Source organism: Marmota marmota, unplaced genomic scaffold (genome assembly GCF_001458135.2).
Source record: "Marmota marmota marmota unplaced genomic scaffold, marMar, whole genome shotgun sequence".
NCBI lineage: Eukaryota > Metazoa > Chordata > Mammalia > Rodentia > Sciuridae > Marmota > Marmota marmota.
In genome coordinates, this window is record NW_025999895.1 from 1,881,712 (window position 1) to 1,900,180 (window position 18,469).

The following is an 18,469-nucleotide window of genomic DNA, read 5'->3' on the forward strand; positions in this document are numbered from 1 at the left end:
CCTCTACTGATCTCCCTTCAATTTTCATGAGTTCCAGCCGATTTCCTGCAAATGACCTAATTTCATTCTTCTTTGTAACCTAATAAAACTCCATTGTGGACAGAAACCACATTTTCTTTATCCATTCATCCATTGGTGGACACCTAGGCTAGCTCCACAGCTTGGCTGTTGTGAATTGTGCTGCTATAAACATGGGTATGTGAGTATCACTGTATGTAGTATGCGGACTTTCATTCTTTAGGATAAATACAAAGGAGTAGTACAGCTGGGTCGTATGTACCCAGAGGTTCCATGCTTAGTCTTCTGAGAAACCTCCATACAGGGTAGTTTAGATTTGCATTTCCTGATTGCTAAGAATGGTGAACACTGTTCTATATAATTGTTGGCCGCTTGTATTTCTTCTTTTGAGAAGTGTCGTTTTAGTTCATTTGCCCATTTATTAATTGGGTTGTTTGTTTTTCTGGTGTTAAGTTTTTGAGTTGTATATATATATATATATTCTGGTTGTCAATCTTCTGTCAGAAGAGTAGCAAGCAAAGATTTTATCCTATTCCATAGATTTCTGCTTCACATTTCTAATTGTTTCCTTTGCTGTGCAGAAGCTTTGTAACTGGATGCCATCCCATTTATTAGCTCTCGGCATTATTTCCTGAGCTTTAGGAGTGCTCTTGAGAGAGTCCTGGGCCTACATGCTGGAGTGCTGACCCTATATTTTCCTCCAGGAGTTGCATGGTTTCTGGTCTAATTCCTAGGTCTTTGCTCCATTTTGAGTTGACTTTTGTGCAGGGTGAGAGGCAAGGATCTGGTCTCATTCTTCCACTATGGATACCTGGCTTTCCCAGCACCATTTGTTAAAAGGCTGTCTTTTCTTCAGTGAATGTGTTTGGCACCTTTGTGAAGGAGCAGGTGACTGCACATTTGTTAAAAGGCTGTCTTGGGTTGGGGATACAGCTCAACTGGTAGAGTGCTTGCCTCGCATGCACAAGGCCCTGGGTTTGATCCCCAGCACCACAAACAAACACACACACACACACACACATACACACACACACACACAGGCTGTCCTCTCTCCAGTGAATGTTTTTGCACCTTGGTCAGGATCAGAGGCTGCAATTATGTGGGCTCATCTCTGTGTCTTCTATCTGTACCACTGAAGACCAACAGCTCTTCTGACTTGCTATATCCTCCCTTCCCTGCACACCTAGAAAGCAACAGGCTGTGCCAGGAAGATCCACTCACACCTATGGAGTAACCCAGCAGAGACTCTTCTATGTCCTGGCACATGGAGCTGGCTCTGGGAAAATCATGCCCTATTAATCATGCCCCGGCCATAGAAAAGGCACTGGGCAGATAGCATCTGTCACCGTGCACTTCAGTGAGTGTACAGATGCCAAGTGTGACTGGCACAGTTACACAGCCTTCTCTAGGGACATGGTGTGAACATGGCCATGACCCTTTGGGGCCTCTCACTGTCCAAGATTATAGCCTGGGCTCTTTGATGGGGCACTGCTCTCAGCTCATCCTGTTGGCTCTGCCACTAAGGATCCCATCAGGCTCTGCTCCGCTGTGGCAAGGATCACATCTGGTTTTGCTCCCAGAGGTGGAAGCAAAGGATAACCTGATAGGCATTTATGGGATGGTGAGCATAGGAACAAAAGCCTATTTCCTGATAAGGCTTGGGATTCTTTGCTAGTAGGAAGAGTCTCTAATTTCATATTCACAGCAATTAGCAAAGTATCATAATTTTGGCAAAGAATTCTTAAAATTTTGTTGGATTGAACTGGGTGGTGAAGACTGTCATCTCCTGCCCCTCTTGAATGCTGACCAGGGTTGTGACAGCACTTAGGACTCAGGGTGGCTGCACCTGAACTCACACTCCCCATGCTCTCAACAAGACACCAGTGATTAATCCCAGCACCTCTGCTAATCTCTATTTCCTTATGTCTTCAGCAGGCTTGGCAGAAAGGAGAAACAGTCTTCTCAAACTCTAGCAGGAGAGACAGAATAATATATATAATTTATTTTCACAAATTTGGAGAAAGGTAACCTTTTTAGGTAACACCAATTGACAAGTTTTTTTGTTTTTGTTTTTGTTTTTAATATTTCACACTAAAAAGAAGAAATGGCTATTCTCAGGAGAGTCACTGAAGATAAGAATGTGTCCTCCCTCCTCAGCCTGCAGGTCCCCCTCAGGGGAAAGAAGGCAGGGAGACAGGCAGGCGGGTGGTCTAAAGGTCAGCGCATACTTCCCATAAGGGTTCTTCTAGAGCTGTTAATAGTTTATATCAGTTTTAAAACAAGAAGAGTGCTTAGGAGGCACCCCACAATGAGGCAGGGTCACAGGCTGGGAACCTCCCCTGTGCTCCTCAGGAACCCTCTCTGGCTCTGAAGAGCAGAAGCAGAGACACGCAGGGATGCGTATAAGGATGACAGGGAGCCTGGGGAACCCGCCTGTAGGCAACAGGGACACCCTTGATTGGCACTGCAGAAAGGCAACAGTTCCCTGCTTCCTGACCTCCTTTCAAATACAATGCAGAGGAAAGAGAAAGCAGGGAGGGGAAATGTGGGTCCCCAGCTCAGGAACACATAGGGATTTTTTTTCTTTTGAAAGGCACCGTCAACTATCTGTTTAGACTCAAAATTTACAAAAGCATATTGTTCACCTTGTAAGAAAAATTCCAGCTCCTCCTGCAGAACCAAGGGCTCTACAAGTCACCTTAGGCGTTCTGCAGTTAACCCCTGTGGTTATAAATGTCCGTCTTCCAACTGAGCCACCTCCAGAGTGGAGCTCCTATGGAGACCCCTAGGTCTCCTCATTCCTAGCCCTCTCCAAGCCCTCTGAGGAAGATTCTGAGTGCTCAGGGCTTCTTGGAGACCAGGTAGGAGGGGAGGAGGCAGGAGAGGAGGGATAGGGAGAAGATAGTGGCTGTCCCCCCCCAGCCCCCCAGCACTGAAGCAGAAAATGATTCTTTGGGGTTTGCTTCTGTTACTCAAACTGGGAACACAAGCAGACACCACTGGCATACTTGTGCTAGGCCCTGACTGTGGACTGGTGTTGCTACCAGGAAGGACAGAAAGGCCCCCTACCCCTGTCCTTTTTAGAGGCCACCAAGACTAGGCATGGTGGGAGGGAGACCCACAGTCTGCATCAACAGCCATGCAGGTGTTCTGCTTCTTGGCCATCGGCCACGCTGCACGGAGCATACTCCACTCTGCTGTCATTGGGGGTCCCCCGCAGAGCTGTGGAAGCTGGGGAGACCAAGGCAGCCCAGACGAACCTCCACATAGGACTATGCAAAGCGCACTGTGTACAAGCAGGCGGCAGGTCCCAGGCACCCTACAGAAAAGCAGGGAGGCTGCAGCCCAGTCCCCCAAGGCCTCCAGAAGACAGGAGGCTATGAACAGGGTGGGCCCCGGAGCTTTGAAGACATAAGTCACTTCTGTTTCTGAAGGCAGTCTGGGTAAAGCAACTATTTGGTCACCTCCTGAGCCAGACACCCATGTATATGCTCCCACTGTGCGCTGAGGCCCTTGCAAGAACTGTACCGTGAGGTGAGAGTAAGTTGCCAGCTCACCTAAGCATTCATCTAAAGTCAACCCAACATCGCTGACGTTCATGTTTCCACGCCTCCAGTGGAGGGGGAGAAACTGCTCCTGGGCAATGCCTGCTTGGCAGAGAACAGGGTGCCTCTTGGCATTGTCTTCCCAACTTGGAGCTGCCTGCACAGGGTTCCTGGAGACACACGCTGACCTGCAGCCCCAAGCCCAGTTACTCAAGAGGACGCAGACATATGCCCACATGGTGTCTTACCCAACACGCACAGCAGCCTGATTCACAACAGCCAAAATGTGTGTCTGCAGGAAAATGGAGACACATTCTGGTTCATTGGACAACAAAGCCACTTGGCAGTAAAGAGAAGCAAACCACCCACATAGGTGACAGCATGAAGGGCGTTCAGAGACACTATGTGGCCGCAAAGAGCCAAGTAGAAAGCAGCCAGCAAATGCTCATCTGCCCAAAGCCCAAGGACAGGTCAGACCTGTCCAGAGACGAAGGGCTTCCAGAAGGTGGGAAGCCTTGGCCAGGAGGCACTGCCTAGGAAGGGCAGGAGGGCGCCTTCTGGAGGCCAGAATGTTCTTTATCTTGTTTTCAGTGTATTAAACAGAATTGCACAACTGCCAAACTCAAACCAAATGCTTAAGGTCTGCGCAGTCCACTGCAGTACGTGACACCTGAACACGGCTGGGAAAAGCGTGCAGACAGCTACTAGAACCCCACTCAGCCAGGACCCATACCAAAAGTAAGACATGTGAAGAGACATGGAGTACATAAACAGAAAGTAGAACAGACTTGGTGCAAGTCCAGCCCTGTTGTCCTGACTATGGGCCTGAGGACCTGGTGTACAGCACTGTGCATCTCTGATGCACAAGGCAGAGCCACACACCACTGGATGCTCAGCATCACTGACCACAGCCATCACATCAGGGCCATGAACACAGGGCCTGTGCTGGGGAACCAGGAGCCCTATGAACAACCTGACAACCAACAGGCATATCCATGCACCTTCTGAAACCCATGGCAAATGGCAGGGAAAGAGACAGACCCCTCTCCCACAGGAACACAGCCTCTATGGTGTTGAGCCAGGAACACGTGAAAAAATCCTCAGGAGCAAACTCAGGAAGAAGCAGGCCCCAGCCATGGTGGCAAAAGCCCAGTACAATTCGGTACTCTCCCAGTCAGAGTTCCACCAGGGAAGTGGCCACAGTGAGGTAGGGCTGGCCAGGAGTGCACTCTGGTCTGTGTGGCCCCTTGCCTCCTCTGAGGGCCTGAGAGGCTCCTCAGCCTGCTGCCCCTCCTTCTCTGACTGACACCTAGAGGGAATCCTGTGTGCCCCACCATCACCCCTGGTGCTATGATCCAGAACCACCCTCCCCTCCCCACTCACCCAGGACCCATACAGAACATGAGAACAAGTCTCTTCAAATAGCCCCCAAATGCTAGCACACCAAGTGGGCCACAGCCCAGCCTGACCATCCGCCATCTCCACTCCTGAGTGTGGGCCCAGGGTTGACGCACATAAGGCAGCACAAAGGAGAAGCCTGAGTGGGTGGGTGAGCAGTGAGCACTGGCTAAAGAGGATGAGCAGGGGACACAGGGCGAGGAGAGGCAGAGAGTGGGATGCAAGGCAGGGAAGGAAAACACACCCATGAGAGGCCGGGGGGTGCAGGAGGGAGAAATGGCCGGGCCAGAGCTCAGATGCGGCCCTGTTTTTACTTGCTTTCAGTAGGTGAAGAACAGAAACATGGCGATCCTTATAGGAAGGATGATTTGCGGTGGTGTTTGGGGGCATATAAAAAGGAAATGGAAAATGAGGGCGCGGGTGGCTGGGAGGCAAAGAGGGTTCCGGGAAGAGCTGTAGGAGAGTCTAAGGTATCATCAGCTCATCACAGAGCTCCAAGCTGTCCCGTCTCTACTCCTCTAAAGGTGCGGCTGTGATTTCCACTAGACAGTCTGTTTTCTCAGAGAATGTAAGGCGTCAGGGACTGTCTGCTGCGTCGGTGTTTTATGTATCATTGTGGGGGAGATGTTCAACTGGAAGCTGAGGCGGACACTCGATAGAGTGACGGTGAGCTGGGAGGCCATCTAGTGTTCTCACTCTTGACCCACGCAAGGGGAAAGCTGAGAGGCTTCTCTCCCTGGTGTTCAGGAGCCCACTCTGCTGGGCCAGCTTCCCCCCTTGGAGCTTGGGTTTGCATGTCATTCAGGGCACTCTGTGCGCCCGACTGTGGGTAGTGTGGCTTTGTGTTCTAGGGGTCTTTGGGGCTCTTCCACATTATAGACTCCCATCTGCAGGTTCGGATGCTGTCACTGGCACTGCACAATCAGGACTCAAGAGTCCCTCCACAGGTGGGCCTCATGGCCAGCTGTCATGGCACTGAGTTTACATGGCATGAGCCATGATGACTACAGCAAAGGCATCAGCAGCCAGGGGCAGAGACGCACACCTGTGGATCCCAGCTAGGTGGGAAGCTGAAGTAGGAGAATTGCAAGTTCCAGGCCAGCCTGGGCAACTTAGATCCTTTCTCAAAATAAAAAAGGCTGGAGGTGCAGCTCAGTGGTAGGGCATCCCTGGGTTCAAGCACCAGTATAGGGGCGGACTTCCTACTTTCACCCTACTTACAAAGTCTATTTTACAAAACATCCTCCTGTCCTTGTAAAGCCTCCAAGTCCTACTCAGAGTCCACCAGCTCAAACCCTTCGCGACGAGGATCCACAGAAGGCATGTTCAAATCACAGAAGGGTCCCTAGTCAACCTCTTTCTCTATCTACCTCCGTTTAAAATGCAAAGAATTCATACCAGCTGACCAAATAGAAGCACACTCAAAGTTAAATAAGCAACATAGAGCTAGGAAAAGAAAAGGATTTCTAATCTTCAAAAATGACACAAACTCTGAGCGAAACTGAGTTAAAATGCCCATGACAAGCTCTGCTGTTTTCATCTTGATATTGGTAAACAAAGTAAAAGGGAACAGGCTGCCACATGGGGCCCTCCTGCTCCATCCACTGGGCCTCTTGAGCTAGCACAGGCCTCACAGGGCAATGCCAACCATGGAATAACTCAGCATGGACTTCTAACCACAGCCTCCATGTCCTGGAGAAGGGTCAGGAAGGAAGGCAAGAAATGCAAAGAAGACAGGCAGGCCCCACACTGAAGCCGCCCAGCCTACCATGCCGCATCCTGGCACAGAGGCAAGAAAGAGGGTAAAAGCAGTGGAATAGTACACACAGAAGTCCCAACCTGAGGCCTCTGCCTTGTCGTCCCCTTCCTTCTCTAAGATGACATGGGAGGGACAGATGTTTTAAGTCACTTGCCTATTATTCAAGTAAAACATAATCAGGATTTTTAAATGTAAGATATATGGCACTCACCCCAGAATAATCATAGTTTATTCGGGGGTCAGATTCTGAAGTCAGAATAGAAGATTCAAAACAAATTTTGACCCATCAACACAAGACATCAAGAGATGAGCAGAAACTGAGAAAGACCAAGGACAGCACTGGCTCCGCTCTCCCCTCCCACAGTCACTGCAGGGGACCTGAGTGAGCAGAAAGGCAGGCTACCAAGCTACCTGCTAAGAGCCACAGCCAAGTAATATGATGCATGGCATTTTTGGTTGAAAGGTGCCACCAGCAAGCCATTAAGATGATAGGATTATGTTAAGATCTGCATTCATGTGGTTATTGGACTCCTGCTGTCCACCTCGGGCCTACTATGGGACTCCTGGAGAGTTCCCATTGGTTGGGGAAGTGCGGTAGGAGGGAATTCCGGAGGAGGGACTTCCTGTTGGGGTCCGGGAGAATGCCGCGTGGGTCAGTCGGCAATCTTCCCGGGAGCATACGGGGCAATGGCGGCAATTTCAAAAATAAAGTTTGTTCCTGCTTGAGTGGCTCGTGATTTTGTGCCCAGCCAGACTGTGGCAGCTACCACTCTACCTACTTGCCTATCATCCTATCGTCCACCAATCCTTCCACCCATCCACAGGTTTACCGAGCTACGTACCACCTACTCTATCCACCTAGCCATCCATCTACCTACCCTTCATCCATCCAACTACCCGCCCATCCAGACACGACAGACACAGACACACACACACACAGACACACAGACACACACACACTAATTTGATAAGCAGAAAGAGTTGACGTCTATCAGTTTTATATACATACATGAAGAAAGCTGAACAATTTTTTTTCTTTTGTACCTTGCTTGTTGGACTTCTTGCCATCACCGAAGTTAAGACTCAGAAAATTTGAAAAGTTTTGGAAAGAGGAGTAGAAGAACCCCTTGAGAACATTCTCAACTTCTGTTTACTGAGTTACTCTTAATTTTGAGTTACTTCCTTTTCTGGGGTTAATTATGGTCATTTATATTTTCCTAGAAGTTATATATCTCATACAGATTTTCCAACTTATTTGCAAAGTTCTATAAAACATTCCTTTATGGCTCTTTAATCTCCTTAAATCTTGCATTATTTCTCTTTAGTTATCAAAGTTTCTCCTTGGATTATTTCGGTAGGTAAAGATTTTGTCTATAAAACAAAATTTATAACGAAAACTCCCACATAAAGATGGAATGCGGTTTCTTTTCAGCAGCGATCTAGAGGTTCTGGAAGTAGGTAGTACTGATGGTTGTGCTAAAACTAAAAGCCACTGCATTATACAATTATTTTTAAGAATCCTACACCATGTGTCACCAACATGTACATCCTTTTTTTTTTTTTTTTTTTTTTTTTTTTAAAGTTGTAGATGTTTGGGGGCTGGGGTTGTAGCTCAGTGGTACAGCGCTTGCCTGGCATGTGTGGGGCCCTGGGTTCGATCCTCAGCACCACATATAAATAAGTAAAATAAAAGATCTATTTTTAAAAAAAAGTTGTAGATGTACACAATGCCTTTATTTTATTTACTTTTATGTGGTGCTGAGGATGGAACCTAGTGCCTCACTCATGCTAGGCAAGTGTTCTACCGCTGAGCCCCAGCCCCAGCCCAACAAGTACATCCTGATGCTTCCGAGGGAGGTATGCAGAAGCCTTGGTGAACACCCAGAGGTAAACATTTGACACCTGGGTCCCTGCAGAAGGCAAACATCATGAAGCTTCTAAGGGGTTGACCCTCCAGTCCACTACCAGTTACCCCTGCTTCAGCACTTCCTCATTTGGCTGCAGTGTGATCTTATGACTCCTCTTGGTAGCACACAATAAGCATATGGGGCACAAATCAGCCTCCCAAAACGTTTCTCACTTCTGCCTCCTGTCAGCACCTCCAGACCTGGCCCTGGCACCTCCTGTCCTTCAGGGCCATTTACCCATCACTCCAGACCACAGCCCCCAGGTTCACTACAGAGGCCCAGCTGCAGTTCAGTGCTCAGGCTGACAGTACGGGGTCCTGCACACAGACCACTCCCTTGATAAAAGGAACAGGAAGAGAAGGCCTTGCTAAGGACAGAACTAAGCCCTATTTCAAGCCAGCAACAGTGTGCATAAAGGAGTTTGATTAGCAGAGGAGGGGTAGGAAGCAGATGCCCAGGGAGAAGGATGACGTGGGACACAAAAGGTGGTAAAGGCAAGAAAGCAGTTCTCTTGGGCAGAATGTTCTGGAGTGGCAGTGGGCACCTCTCATCTTGACAGTGAGAAAAGGAACACTGGGAAGCAAGGGTCTGCCACTGCCACCTGGGCCCCTCCTGGTGCAAACACACTAGTCACTTGCTCTCCCCACTAACCTTCAATTTACATTTGCAAATCTTAAAACGTCCAGTAGTACTGTGCCAAAGTGACATTTCTAGGAAGTAGCAAAGCCCAAAGTGAACATGTCCATGTCTGGCCATAGCTGCTACTCCATTACCCACCTCTCATGCCAGCACAGCAGCAGAAAAGACCCCCATCCTGGGGAGCTCCCTGTCAGGCAAAGGCACATGCCAAGAAAGGGCAGGGTGCAAATGCTCACAGCTCAGCACGGCTGTGGGCCTGGAAGAAGGAGGCCACCGACTGAACCAGCTGAGAACAGTTCTGTTGATGCACCACTAAAAACAGCACGAAATTCTAAGTGGACAGTCATGAGCCCTGCCAGCTGCCCTAGAGCACAAGAGTCCAACAAAGAGTGGCAAAGAGGTGCGCCTTCCCAGAACAGCTTAAGGGACTGACATCACAGAGCGTTCACGTTGCCCTACAGGCCAGGCACTCTCCGGACAGTACAAAAGGAGTCCTTCTTTTCTTCTGTTTTAAAATGTGTATGGTTGTTTTAAAGAATTTACAGGTGGTGTCACTAAGCTGCTGAATGGTGACTGAGACACACCTGCACACTCTCCTAGAAGGCAGCAGGAGGGGTTCCTGCAGAGTCTGGTATAAACTGGTTTTCAGAATGTAAGCTCTTCTTCCAGGAGGCTGCTCCTACCACAGCCTCTGGGGACCCGGCAAGACAGGAAGCGCGTGGGCAGAGCTGACTAAGAAGGCTCCCGGCTCAAGAGCATAACTCAGAATCCTCCCTGAACACAATGCGTGGAAAAGCTGCCAGGCGAGAAGGGTGGAAGAGAGGGCAGAAGATGAATGAAAGATGGAGCATGATTAAGGCCAGAGCAAAATTACAAACGAATGGTTGTCACCAGTACGGTTCGTCACATCTGGGCAGGAAGAGCTAAAGAGAGCAGTCAAAACATAATGGTTAACCCCAAGACAGCCACAAGTCAAGTCTACACGGTCATGCAAACTTCAGGAGAACAGGATGCCAAGTGCTGCGCGCCGCTCCTGAACTGTGTCAACCATGAGCCATCTACCCACAGCTCTGCCTTTGGCTAGGATTCCTCATTTGCAGTTTGTCACAAAAAGCAAACAGGTGCATGAAGCCCAACCTCGAACCTCAGAGAAGGAAAACCAGGCTGGCAGGCAAAAGGAGGGAGAGCTGGCCAGGGCTGTCAGCCAGACCAGGTAGACAATGCTGTGACACCATCTTGGCAGCACATCAGGGGATGACACCCACACAGGAGCGCACTCGCCAGCTGAGCTGTACTGTCAGTTTGGACTAATGTTAATGCGCCTGTCCCAAGCAGAAGGTACTGTAGAGTGACAGTGCACACTGGAATGCCGCCCAAGTCCTACAGAACCCGTCCTTAGCTTCTTCCTACATTATCCATACCTGACTCTGAAAATCCTAAGAAAAGAGAGAACTCAATTACGGGTCTTTACTGCACCCTGTATAAAATTTAATCCAGAACACTGGGATAGGGGGATGGAGCCAAGTAGGAGAGCTAGTGATACTGATAGCTACTGCTCCGCCCCTACTCCTGCCTCCAGAGCAGGTACCCAGGACCTGTGGATCTCGGGAAAGATGATCAGCCCAGGGAAAGCAGGAATCTAAGAGACCCCAACCAGCAGTCTCCAGGGCCCAGTCAGGACTGGGCTGAGAGCACGCCTTCCTAACCCTGGCTCTCTGTTCCTCATTTAGCAGCCACTGATCCCTCCTCTAGCCTGGGCAGGTCCAGCAATCACTTCACTGCAGGGGGAGAGTGGGAAAGCCTAGACTCCAGCTGTCCTTAACTACCACCCCATGGTAATACAGAATTCCATACAAACACCAGGTTCTGCCAACAACTCCTACCCAAAACCCAAAGGACAAGCCTGGAAATGCCCAAAATGGAAATGAGAGTGTGGGTGCCCAGCCTTCCAGGGAGCCTCAGTTCATTCCATGAGGCTCAAGAAGTATGTGAACAACTCCACACTGAGGGAGGAGGGCTGCTCATACACTGGACCCAACGGTAGTTTCTACTCTAGTGCTTTGTTGGAGAGATTTTTCTCTGCTTGGCATAAGGATCTGAAAAACCCATATTTATCTAGTAGGAAAATAAAACTTTCATTCCTTGACCACAAATCATCTCACAGATCCAGGAAGAACGATAAACTGAAGAGAAGCTAAAATCTGAAACCTGTTCAGTGTAATCCACCTGTTCAGTGTCATCTCAGGTATATGACCCCTAAGAATTGCTGGGCATCTCAAGAGGCACTCAAGTGGACAGTCAGTGCCTGCAGACCCTGCAGCTACTGCAGAGGAAGGGCTGCCTTCACCACTCATGGCTGGTCAAGAAGAGCAGGGCTCCAAAGCAAAGGGCTTCACGACCAAAGTGTCTTGCTTCTTTGATGGACACAGGGACTTGCTGGTGGCCACCTCAGATACTCAGATACATGCCCACAGTGGAAGTGTCACTTCCTTGGTAAATGATAACTATCCCATGTGAATGTAAAGTTTTTTTAGTTGTTTTGTTGTTGTTTTTGTTCTTTTTTTGTAATAAGGCACTTAACCACTGAGCCACATCCCCAGCCCTTTTAATTCTTTACTTTGAGACAGAGTCTCGCTAAGTTGCTGAGGCTAGCCTGAAACATGAGATCCTTCTGCCTCAGCCTCCAGAGTCGCTGGGGTTATAGGTTTGCGCCACCATCACCCTGCTCAGCATGAACTTGTTTTTAAGCCATCAGAAAAATGAAACTCACCCGAGCAGAAGCGTGAGGCCTTCTGCTCCTGCTTTTGAAGAAAGAAGACCTAGTGAGGGGGCTTCTTCCTGTTGGCCACAACCCCCAAGAGTTTGTTGGACAAACTCTTAAAAGGATAAGTTCTTCACTGTATACGCCCAGCTTTATGAGCTCCTACTCCCAGCTCCCAATAAAACTTTTGCTTGAGGCTCATGATGAAATGAGGGAGGTTTTACTGCAGAATTTTCAGCTGAAACAACAGTTGGCATTTTTCCTTCAATCTTCTGCAGAACACAAATTTATGTACCTAAAGGTAATAAGGCAAAGTCTTAAATTTAACAGAAGAAATATTTTACCAGTGGTAAACTGATAAGTTATTTAGAAAAGGGCTCAATCAGCCAGGCAAGGAAATCAGGGCCAGATAGAGTCTGGCAGCCTTCCAAAATAAATATAATCGCTATGGTTCCTCTAAATTTCCTCCTGAACCCAAATCATCCTTATCAAAAATATCTGATTTTGAATATTCATAGCTAAAAATGTAAGAGGAAAGAAGTCTGAGCATCCTAGAACAAGTAAGGAAATCATCCATCTGCAGGGCAATGCCCAGGGGCGCTAGGAGGCTGCCCAGTATGTCTCCTGCACCTCCTGGAAAGGAGCTGTGTTGAGGTCAACAGGCCCCCTTTCTGCTCCCACACACAGCAGTGTGGAGGCGGGCACCAATTTCAGCAAACATTAATGAAAATGACCTTATTGCAAATTGCCCGACCTTTGTGAGTCTTGCAATAAAGCACAGAGAAAGAGAAAACCAGATCAATGGGTCTTTACATCAAAGGTTTAGGAAATTTAATAACGTCCCATTGTTTTGTTGCAGATGGCACATCAACCTCTCTTTATTACTGCAGAAACTCAAAAGCCCTGCAGAGTACAATAAAGCAGTGCGTGTTTAGCTTTGCAATGTTTCAAAGGACCCTGATTTACACTGGGATCAAACACCTTGTGCCCCATGCAGGAGCCTGGTAATCGCCTCTTGTCTGGTGCAACCCTGTCAGGCAACAGGAGCAGCACTGATGGATGCCAGGCCGGCCTTGCTGTCTTCTGCAACCCACATGAAATCCTATGAATGGAGGAGTGTGCCTCGTGCAGCAGGGCAGGCACTGTCCTCACCAGGTGCTCGTGGCACAGCCCCATGTTTCACACCTGACAAAGGGGACTTCAACCTTAGGCTTGTTTCTGAAATAGACAGGTGTTAAAACGGTTTGTAGTGGGAAATTTTTAAACATTTTTAGCATACTTACAAACAAATGCTAAATAGTAAGTATGCACGGTTGTGCTTTGGCTTGCTGAATGCAGGAATGGATGCAGGGAAAACCCTACTTGGTTGGTACGCACAGCTTTTTGCTAGGCTGCAGCCAATACTTCATTTAGATTCCACTGTTTGAACCAACTCTTGGAGGAATCCCACCTGCGCTGGCAACTGAAACCTCTTTCTAAACATTCTAAAATCTTGAAATAGCCTCCATCTTACTGACCCTTCAAACTCTCGCCTTTTCAAAAAACCAGATTGCAGCTCCAACAGAGCTGCTCACTTGAACCAATTTCCCACCTGAGGACCTCACCCTCTAGATCTGTGTCCACTGTCCCAGAGTGGCTATGCCGCTATCCCATCTGACATATGATTCCACCTGCTATCTCTGTCCAGCATCCCTTCTATATACAGTGTGCCTTGTCTTACACCACATGGCCTCCTCCAAATGCCAGGGAAGAAAGTTGCTCTTAGACAGAAACTCAGAATTAAAAATAACAATAGGTCCTCCTCCAGAAGATTCCATTTGCCAGCTGGACCATCTGACACCTGCCAAGCTAAACTAATGATAAGGCTAGCAGTAATCAAATCTTAGTAGTCCAAAACACTGTGGATCATACCAAATTAAATAAACATTGACATCCTGAAATATCAAACATGTATGTTACGAAAAACTACCTTTTCTTGTGAAGTAAGCCTTTAAAAGGAAGAAAGTAATAAAAACAACAAAGAACAATGGGAAGACCTGAATGTATCTGGTTACATAGATCCAAAATTACACTCTATCTTAGATAAACAAATATACCCAGCAAAACACAATCACAGAAAGTAAAAACCAGGAGCTGCCAGAAGCAGCTGAGTCAGAAAGGGCTTTCTTTACATTCATACAATGCTAGCAGCTTCCAACTTTGGTACTCTGACCCACTCTCCCTCAAGTGCAGTCTCATCTTGCTGAGATGCTCCAAGAAGCTTTTCTCACTGAAATACTAAGCATCTCAACTATCTTTAAAGGAATGCACACCATTTAAATCCCTCCTGTCCTCATCCAACCCCTAAAATGGGCTATATTCTCAAGAAAAGGGCTATAGAATTTCTCTAGAAACCATCAAGAGGCAACGGATTTGAGAGAGAAGAAAGCAAACGCTTTAGGCACATATCAAAATGAGCACTGAGAATCTGCCTTCTAAAAACTAAAAGTCCATTATTATTGACTTGACCACAGGAAATGCAAAGCACAAAAGCATAGGACTGTTTGCTAATAATGAGTCACCTGGCCACCAGAGCTAGAGCAGGAATGACAGCAGGCCCTGTTATTTGAAGAATGTGAATGGTAGATAAGAAACCCCTAAACTCCAGATTTGTGGAATAAACATCCACCAATCAAAGACACAGCAGGCAAGTGTTAAGCAGGCTCTATAAGTCTATTGTTTCCAGGAGGCTCACAGCCCCCAACCTAGGGGGGTGGGTTTGAAACCCAGTTGGGGTGCACAGCCAGGCCCCCTTCTTCCCAACACTCCTGGCAGGTGATTCCAGAATCACGCCCTGCCACAAGCATCCCAAGTTTCTGATTTCCTAAGAAGTTTATGAAGTCCTCAAACCAGGTAATGAGAAAGGACAAAGAAATAGGTCTTTGGGTAGTTTACAAATAACCACGATCTTAAAGGCAATTAAACACAGTTACATTCTGTGCTGCTTTTCTTTAAAAAAAAAAAAAACTGTAAGATATAAGCAACTAAAACACACTAATTGGTAGCTAGCTTCCTAAAGAGCCTGCCTTCTGAATCAAAGACTAAGCGTATGATAGGTGTCAGCCTTTAACATTGGGTGCTTTTTCCACCTATCTAAAAACTGAAGACTGGAAGGATAGCGCTACCTGGTTACGGAAACTACATTTCCTGTGCAAAATAAAAACCTTGATTTAAGAGTAATATAAAGGATATTTTCTCTTCTAAATATTTAGGGGAGTGGGATTACACAAAATAGTCTACGCCAAGCATGATTCAGCGACATGTGCGCCGCCGTCAGAAACCACACCAAAGCACACCAGCAGGCAACAGTGCCAGGCAGGCCTGCAAGGAGGTGCCGTCCCTGGAGAGTCTTGCTTGGATTCAAAGATGGCTTGAGACCAAGCAATTGAAGTTTCCTTGTAAGAAAGAAAAGGAAGAACAAATACAGCAGACTTACCCTCGGCTGCCAGTTCTCATACTGCTTCTGTAAATTTGCACCGATGGTTTCCAGAGCTTTCTGAGGACCCATTGACAAAGGATCTGCGGGAGCAATGAAAAGGAGAAAGTTCTTTAACAGGCATTTCCTCTGCTGCCAAAACTTCCCTCCCCAGAGCATCCTCTTTCCACAGTTCACTTCAAAGTCACCACTGCAGCCTCAGGTCTATCAGCCAGCATTCATGGAACTGCAAGTGTGCCCAAACAGGCTTGCTACCATGCTCACAAAAACACCGTTATTAAAATCACCGGCACAGTGCTTGCTCCCCTCCAGCCCTGCTGGCCTATGTCCCTGCACCCGCTGCTTTCTGGTACTCCCTTGTCCTACTCTCCTGCTCCTGTCCAGGATCTGTCATAAAAGGTCTGGGTTGCACCTCTATCAGGACAGAGACCTACACAAAGGAGTCCTCCAGGGACAGCACAAACTCGTGTTCAGACCACAGCTCTCTGGTGTGCAGGGACAGAAGAAAGGGAAAAAAAAAAAAACGGGTAAAGGGGTGGCACATTCTAATAATTTCCATCTGTACTCTTCAGTTCTCCCACAAAACCCAGCCTTGCACACACAATACATCTGTGGCTCGCTGCTTACTTCCCGAGTGGCTTCTGGCACTAGGAACTCCAAGCCTATGGCTCTCAAACTTGTCTGTGACTGAAGACCCCAAAGAGCCTTTGTTTATGTGGCTGCTTCTTTCAGTGTTTACTGTACTAGAAACTAAGATGAGAAAATTTTTCCTATTTCTTTATTCGTTTTTCAAACACAGTACAAACCCACTATATTTTAACATGAATATTTCTGATGAAAAATAACCATGGTTTCTCAAAAACCATTTAGTAAGAAGTGGCACAGCACATTTCACAAGGTTCTTTAGGGCTGAGTTTACCAGGTGGCAGCTGGCTCTCCTGGCAGGTTCTGCATTTGCCCGCATCTTCCCACGGCCCCACCTCACAGGAGTCACCACTAGAACAGGGGGGATCCTAGCTTAGCTAGGCAGGCTGACACTACACCAAACTCCAGGGGCGGTAGCCTCTGTGAGGTCATGTGTGAGGCAAAGTCTAAAGCCATGGCAGTGGGTACCTAGTGGCCACCTCTTCCACAGAGGACTCTGCATCACCGGGCACTGTCCACCCGAAAAACATGGGCTCACTGTGCAGCACACCTTACTGGCTCCCTTCTCTGATGTTTTCAAACACCGCCTTCACTGACTCCTCACATCTCACCAGAAGTCCTCCAGGGCTGAGAAGCCACCAACTCACAGTGGCAAACACCAGTTTTCAAATTCCAAAATTTTTTTTTATTTCACTTGTTTATTTATTTTTTTTATGTGGTGCTGAGGATCGAACCCAGGGTCTCGCACGTGTAGGCAAGCACTCTACCACTGAGCCATAACCCCAGCCCCAAATTCCAATTTTTTTTTTGTTTTAAAACTTTAAAATTTATCACTAAAAATAAATACTATCAGTTGGTCTACTTAATGTGACAGGCTCATTGCATTCAGAAATGTCTCCTTCAGTTGAACACCGCAGGCCAGGAAGGGCACTCACAGCTGCCCCTGCAGCAGCTCCAACACCCACAGCTGCGCTTCCACAGACGCCCAATTCAGCACAGTAAGTTATGGAAAGCACACATTTGACAGATGAACTTTAACAAAACTAATATGTTTTTCTGCTTTATCAAGGGCAATCTTCATTAAAAACTGAATTTTTTTTTTTTTTTTTACTTGCAAATGACTAGCAGCAAACAAAATGACAGCAAAGAGTTGTTGACCCTGCTGGCTCCAGTGGTCTTTACCCTCAGGGCCTTTCTAGCCACTGCAATCTGTCATAGGGGACAAGAACATCCTGATGTCATTATACAGTAGGTCTCATCTTGGAGACCCACTTTGTGAATGACTGCAAGTTTGTTTTCAACAGAGATTCTGGTTGCAAATTTGAAAGCAATCTTGCAAGGGAACATATCAGACTGCTAGACAAGGAGAACGCTCCTCTCCTGGAGACTCCTTCCATAGGTGATCTGGGCTCCCTCAGAAACCAAATTCATCACTGCCCACCCTCGTGTGTTCAATCTCTCCCACAGCAGAGCCCCCATGGGCTCCGACTCAGTTACGCACACTGCATTCAGAAATGTCTCCTTCAGGTGAACACCGCAGGCTTGGACAGTCAGAGTGTAACAAGACCTCGAAGCACCAAGCAGCTGTCCCCTCTCGCACCCTCAGAAGCAACCACTTCACTCCAGCAACCAGGGCCTCTGACAGGGCCTCCATCCTCCTAACCCTTCTACACTCTCTGATCTTAGCAGTGGACAGGACTCTTCCCTCTTGCATACGTACCCCGACATCCCCTGCCCCTATTCTTCCAAAGTAGCTACCACACATACAGCAAAGTCACGCTCTGCACTCTATGTGGCGTCCCACAGGTTCCATGCTGAGCCTGGGGGCATATACCACAGCTCTGCCCAACTCCCCTCCCAAGCAGCACCTTCCCCACCTTTCCTTCAGCTAGCCTTTCCCCCTTCTTGGCCACCTGCTGTAAAACCCCACAGAATGAGAGATTCCTCTTTGTGCAAAGTAAATGGCTCCCAAGAGGGGAGCCTGCAGGAATCTGTGGGCAGCAGCAAAAGGACTGGCACCCTGTTGTCATGTCCTCACAGTCACAGGCTGAAAGCTTCAATAGCTTAAAACTGCCCACATTTGCCCATAGAAGCTCAGTGAGCCATAGACAGGATAAACCCAAAGGCATCCACATCTGGACAGGCCCCAACTACACTGATAAAACTAGCCACAAAGAAAGAGCCCAGGAGAAAATCAGATCACAAACTAAGGGTCAAGAGTTAGGAGAGCTCTGGACTGCCTAATAAAACTGGAAGCCAGTCAAAACAGGGCAATGCCTTCAAAATTCTCCAAGAAAGCAATTCCATTCAATTCTGAGGGAG

At 47.8% G+C, this 18,469-nt stretch overlaps 1 protein-coding gene across 2 annotated transcripts in view; it reads right to left on the reverse strand.

The window, feature by feature from the left end:
* The window catches only part of Rptor (regulatory associated protein of MTOR complex 1), a 341,575-nt gene that overhangs the window by 242,137 nt on the left and 80,969 nt on the right, over positions 1-18,469 (reverse strand). For both annotated transcript variants that reach the window (XM_048797491.1, XM_015504082.2), the window contains exon 3: positions 15,503-15,585. In XM_048797491.1, coding sequence (XP_048653448.1) covers positions 15,503-15,585 — 83 coding nt within the window. The remainder of the gene's footprint in view (positions 1-15,502; positions 15,586-18,469) is intronic.